Source organism: Dromaius novaehollandiae, chromosome 3 (genome assembly GCF_036370855.1).
Source record: "Dromaius novaehollandiae isolate bDroNov1 chromosome 3, bDroNov1.hap1, whole genome shotgun sequence".
In the NCBI taxonomy this organism is placed as follows: Eukaryota; Metazoa; Chordata; class Aves; order Casuariiformes; family Dromaiidae; genus Dromaius; species Dromaius novaehollandiae.
The window spans coordinates 4,386,972-4,392,338 of NC_088100.1; the positions used below are offsets into that span (position 1 = coordinate 4,386,972).

The following is a 5,367-nucleotide window of genomic DNA, read 5'->3' on the forward strand; positions in this document are numbered from 1 at the left end:
ATATTTCTAGAGAAAAGAATAATAACAATACACACTGCAGCAATACAATTTTCCTGGATTTTGCTTTTATTGAAAGAAGAATGATAAATCCTTGATGACTGATACAGTGGTTCCCTGAGTCCAGCGATGCGAGAAGAGATCATTCACGGATCCCTGGAGAGTTTGTGCAATTCGTCAAGCTACAACCTACACAAAGAAAAATATTTAAGGTTTTGGGGCTTACAGTGATGGGGAAAATCACTGCATTTCTTTGAAACCAAAGGCTAAACCAGAATCACCTCCCCATTTTATATTGAAGTCAGATCTTCCTGGTTGCATCCAAGACCATTACTTCCATATGGGAATTTCTGCTACAGAGCTTTTGTGGGATAATGATATGTAGCTAGATAAATGGACTAGATTGCCAGGTTTTCTAATGCATGTAGGGCCCCTCTAGCCATCTAGAATTTAACTGAGAATGTGGAAAGTCAGGTTTGCCCAATGAAGTCCTAAACTTACCATCTACAGCAAGAATGTCCGTAAGGGCATATCCCCAGGTAACTATTGCCACGAGGGCATTTCCCAGGGGTGCAGAAAGTCCCACGATATCCACATCGCAGAGAAACTCTTGGAGACCGAGTAAAGCCTGTACCATGAGAAAAGGAGGATACATTTATTTTTGACAGGGCTGAGGTTTTGCATTTGTTAAATACTCATTCACTGAGGCCAAGCCACACCAGGTCCCAAAGTTATGATAGTCCTGATGCAACCTCCAAAGGAGGAGCTCTACAGGCAAAATAATCCACCAAGGGCTTTAATTCCTTCCTTGGATTTAATAGCTGTGTCTCCAAGCCCAGGACTCCCTTAGGAGTAGGCCAGCACCCACAGATAAACTCAACAGTGCATGCAGAATGACCACATATATACTAGTAAATAAAGTAAACCAAGGATTGTCCTCTGGATCTGAAGCCAAACACTGTGGCATTGCTCATATCCACATGGGTACACTTTCTTCTCCACTAAAATAGAGTATCCCTCTTCAAAGTGCCTCTTGGGAATAGCCACTTGCCTATGCTATTCCCATAAGTGTGTCTGGGTATTATCTGTGAAAGTGTTAGTTGTCAGGAGTGAAAATTGCACCAGGGAGCATGCTGTCAATTAAATAGCACGTTCCCTGGCCCTGTTTGGTTTACTAATAGAGATGTAGGCTGGCAGTCTGGTGCATTCTGGATGCATCCAACTTACTCCACATGTGCCAATTAACTACAGCTTCCCATCTGGTCCATGCAAGCACACGAAGTCCAGCATATACAGAACAGAGAGAATGTGTTTCTGCAAACTAGAATGTGTTTCTGCAAACTGTCCGTGGATATTACTCGTGTACAATACACCCAAGGCGTCCCTGGTGTGTTCACTGCACACAAGTTGTGCAGCACATGCACTCACAGCAATTCCCAGAAAATCTCAGACATGAATACAGGATTGCTGGGAAGGCTGAAAAGAACATTTCTGGTTCCAATACCTATCCATCTGTGGGACAGTGCAGACATAACTGTGAGCAGTCTCAGCTCTCAGGAATATGGTCTTCCAGAAAAATTTCCTTCTTGAGTACACCCAGAAGATAGCCACTGTATTCATCTTTAGGTTAGATAAAGACATAACAACAAACATTCTGGTCCAGCCCAAGGGACAACCTTGACCAGCATCCTGTGTTTGACAACTGTCATAAGTGGAGGCCCAAATAAAAATAAGATTAAGCAAGCATATATGACACCTCTTCCACGTTCTTAGTCTTCTGCAATTCATAATAGTCTTTTTTCATCCCCCCGAGGGCACTTTCCATCCTGTTCCCATAGGGATCAACCCTAAAACTCTGTTGACACTTGTTTATGCATGTAGTGTCGCAAACTGTAATTGTTTCATTTTCAGGAATGGTGTTAATACACAGTTCCTTTTGCTGGAGAATAAAGTGAGTTTGGGGTTCTAGAACCTTTTGTGTCCCCCTCGAGGGCCTGCCAGCATCACTTAAGTATGGCACAGGATTCTCCACCGAGCACGTCCAGATCTTAACTCATAATCTTCTGTCTCCCAACCTAAAGGCCCTGAAGCTAGGGGTATTCAAAGAGCATGGGAGAAGATTTCACTTTTTCTGTGTGACTTTAGAATATTTGATTAAGAGCAGTTTGCTGAAGTGAGCCAGAGACAAGGTAGGAGATTTAAGTACAAGAATCAACAAGCTTTAACGGGGAAAATGCTGGCACTGAATGATAACTTGGGGGTTTCTTCCAACTTACAATGGATTTTCAAAGGTGCAGCAAAGGCACTGAACTGCTGCTTGGACTTTCTGTCTGCTAATTTCATGCATCAGCGGTAATCTGCTGACAAGTTTTGATGATATATGTGAAGCTACCCTTCAGGAGGCTGCCTGACCATTTCCCAAGGGAACAACAGACCATCATAAGACCCCAGTAGCTGCTTTGATATGGCCCCTCATTTTCATATACCGCTTACCTGCAGCTCCGTGAAATACCACAAAGAGGAGGGCAAAGAGAAAGCACAGGATTTTCATGGCAGAAGGCAGAATGGGAACTCCCGTCACTACAGAGGAATGACACTAACACATTAATAAGAGTGCTGCCCCCCTACAACCATTGTGGGCTGAGGGGTGAAATACAGAAATATTGTCTCAGATCAAACACTGTCTATATGACATATTATGCATAATAATGCCTATTGTCTTAAGAGTTCCCTGAAGCATACATAGGAGCGTGGCACGGGAAGAAACTTCTGTGAGGAAAGATACACTTTTAAATCTCCTTTTAACTACTGTATTAATTCATAAGGTGCTTATTCTAGATTTTCTGATACTTTCTCTCCTTGGAAAACACCACAGGAAGAATGATTACATTGCAATAATTCAGCTAGCCATATGGAAGTTAAACCTATTCATTCATAAAGAAAAATAAAACAATATTTGCTGAAATATTTACATATATATACAAAACAATGCAACATGTGTTGCCAAGCTTTTCCAAAAAAAAAAAAAAAAAAAAGTTCTTTTTAATCAAAGCTTTTAATAGTCCTGTTGCCCAGACACTGATGTCTAAGCTCTGCACTATTCAGGACAGGTGTGGTGTATTACAGATGTGGTAGCACGGATTCTCACATACAGTGTCTTATCCATTTTTACGCATGTGCCCTCTTGCCAAGCACTACAGGACTACAGGAACATCCAGCCACAAACTCTAACATTAGTATAAGAAATGCTTAGTAGGGTTTACCCTGCTAAGTACGTTCCTTCACGGTTAGCTTAAAATCCAGCTTCTCTTTATTCTTGCTTAGAGGCTGCTGGTTTTCCTTCACCTCAAGAGCTACACGATTTCCAGGACAAATTTCTGGGTGTTTGTGCTTCCTTCCTCTCAGCTCTCTTTCTGCAGCCAAGAAAAACTCTTTTCCCTTTCCAATATTCCAAGTGTCTAGAACTGTCTGAACTAACTCTTGGTAGATTGGAGTTGCTACACAGTTAAGGTTATATTAGTGTAATGCAGATATATATTTTTAAAAGGACAGAACTTTTTAGAAGAGGCTGAATAATGAGAAGATTTTAGTCGTTACCAGGCAAGAGGATGCTCTAGGTTGGAACCGTCCTGTAGATCAGTCTCAGCCACCCAGATGCATTGAGATCAAGGAGCAGAATTTGGCTTTATGCTGTTTCTGGCGGGTGGTGAAGAATGCTTATACTTCACGATCTTCAAAGGCCAATCAGAAAGTCCCTGCAGCTTTGGTGATAACTGGAGAGGTCCAATGAATCCTCTCCATTATTGTCTCCCAATGAGGAATCAAGATACCGCTTTCAAAATATTGCAGCGGTGTCTCAGGAAGTGTGCTGAGCTGCATGCAAACCACCTTGGGCCACCTCCGTTTGTGCAACATGTTAGGACACAGCAATTTGTTCAAAGCTTCTGTGGCATATATCGTGTGCCTGCTGGTTGAAGCTTTGTGGCAATTACTCTGCAGTGATAAAAACACCCATATAGGCAACTGTGCTCCTGGATGGTCATTCTATACACCTCATTTGGAAGTGCATACAGTGCTTTCATATAGGATGTTGTCCCTCAGGGAAAATGGTAGATAGAGAGCAGGTCCTGGTGGTATTTACCTGGCAGATGTGTATTCAGGTGTTCACTCCTTTTTCCTACCACAGATGAGGTATCATTCAACAACCTCTGGTGCTTGTGGAGTGGAAGAAAACCATAAATCTGAAACTATTTTGAAGCTGCTCCGTTTAGGTAGGCTTTGTGATTAGCGTAAGCAACACCAGCTTTTCTTACTTAATTTAACTGCTCTGTGAGCACAGAAGAGTATTTGCTAATTGGTGGTCACATCTCCACTAGTGAGCTAACCAGCACCAGGCTTGTTCCATGACCCCAAGCCCAAAAGGCACAGTCTGACCATGTCCATACTGTTAAACTCAACCTCCAAAACAGAGTGGCTGCACCTAAACTACCTGATGGAAATGGTCCTTGGCCTGTGCCAGCTTTCATTCTGTATTTGGAAACTGTAGGAGAGTGCAAGAGCCAAACCTGTGCCAGGGACAGCTCTGAGAATGTCACAATAGAAATGATTGTGCTTCAGTGCCCAGGTCCTGGCCATGTTTGATTTACCAGTATAGCTGTAGGTGAAGGATTTTAAGTGCCAATGGCTAATTTATGGCCAACTGTCTTGCCTAACCTTGCCTCTGCTCTTGTAACTGAAAATAAAAAATAAAGAAAAGTGGATTTTAATATAGCATCATCTAGTGACTTGAGAGACAGTGCAATGATATCTAGTTCTAGGTATTCATTTTGTCTTCTTCAGCGATGTGCCTAAGGTTTTGATGAGGATAGTCATGTATATCTGCGTGTTATCAATGACCTGGCCAGTTATTTAATTTACCGAATAAATATCAGCAGGAATTTCCCCTTGAATACCTCCTACTTGCTAGTGAGGAAGAACTGTCTCTCTCTGTTTTCACTGCTTTTCTATTAATTCCTTAAAAAAGTAGAAGATAGGTCACAATAGAAAGAAAAATCATCAGTAGCTAAAACTAGGTTATAAAGAACTGAAATGACACTAGATGCTTATGTTTAGACAACTGCGTCTCACCCTCATCTTTCAGTCATTGAAGTCTGCAGAGAAATGCAGCCAGTGAGGCAGAGCTCTCTGTTGAGGGTGAGCTGAGGCACCCCCAGGCTCTGTGGTTCGTCCTGACCACAGGTTCAGTGCAGGTGCCACCAAACAGATACCTAGTGCTACGATGCCAAGAGGCAACCTCTGGCCTGTAACTACTGTTACAGAAGAGCAAGGATCTTCCAAAAACCCTCTGTCAAACCTCCATACCCTATATGA

General features: G+C 42.4%; 1 protein-coding gene across 1 annotated transcript; it reads right to left on the minus strand.

Annotated features, from left to right (window-relative positions):
* Positions 1–494: 494 nt before the first annotated feature.
* LOC112979549 (gallinacin-4-like) lies at positions 495–3,734 on the minus strand. The gene is made up of 3 exons (XM_064510195.1): positions 3,595–3,734; positions 2,491–2,593; positions 495–625 (listed from the first exon to the last, which is right to left on the minus strand). Exons 2-3 carry the CDS (start codon positions 2,546–2,548, stop codon positions 495–497), a joined length of 189 nt encoding a protein of 62 aa, XP_064366265.1. The 5' UTR covers positions 2,549–2,593; positions 3,595–3,734.
* Between the last annotated feature and the right edge of the window lie 1,633 nt (positions 3,735–5,367).

What these genes read in the sequence shown, in the direction of transcription:
- LOC112979549 (XM_064510195.1), bottom strand. Translation starts at nt 2,548, where the DNA reads ATGAAAATCCTGTGCTTTCTCTTTGCCCTCCTCTTTGTGGTATTTCAC. An exon ending in GGTATTTCACGGAGCTGCAG is followed by an intron (nt 626 to 2,490) that starts GTAAGCGGTATA and finishes CTCATGGTACAG; the next exon opens with GCTTTACTCGGTCTCCAAGA.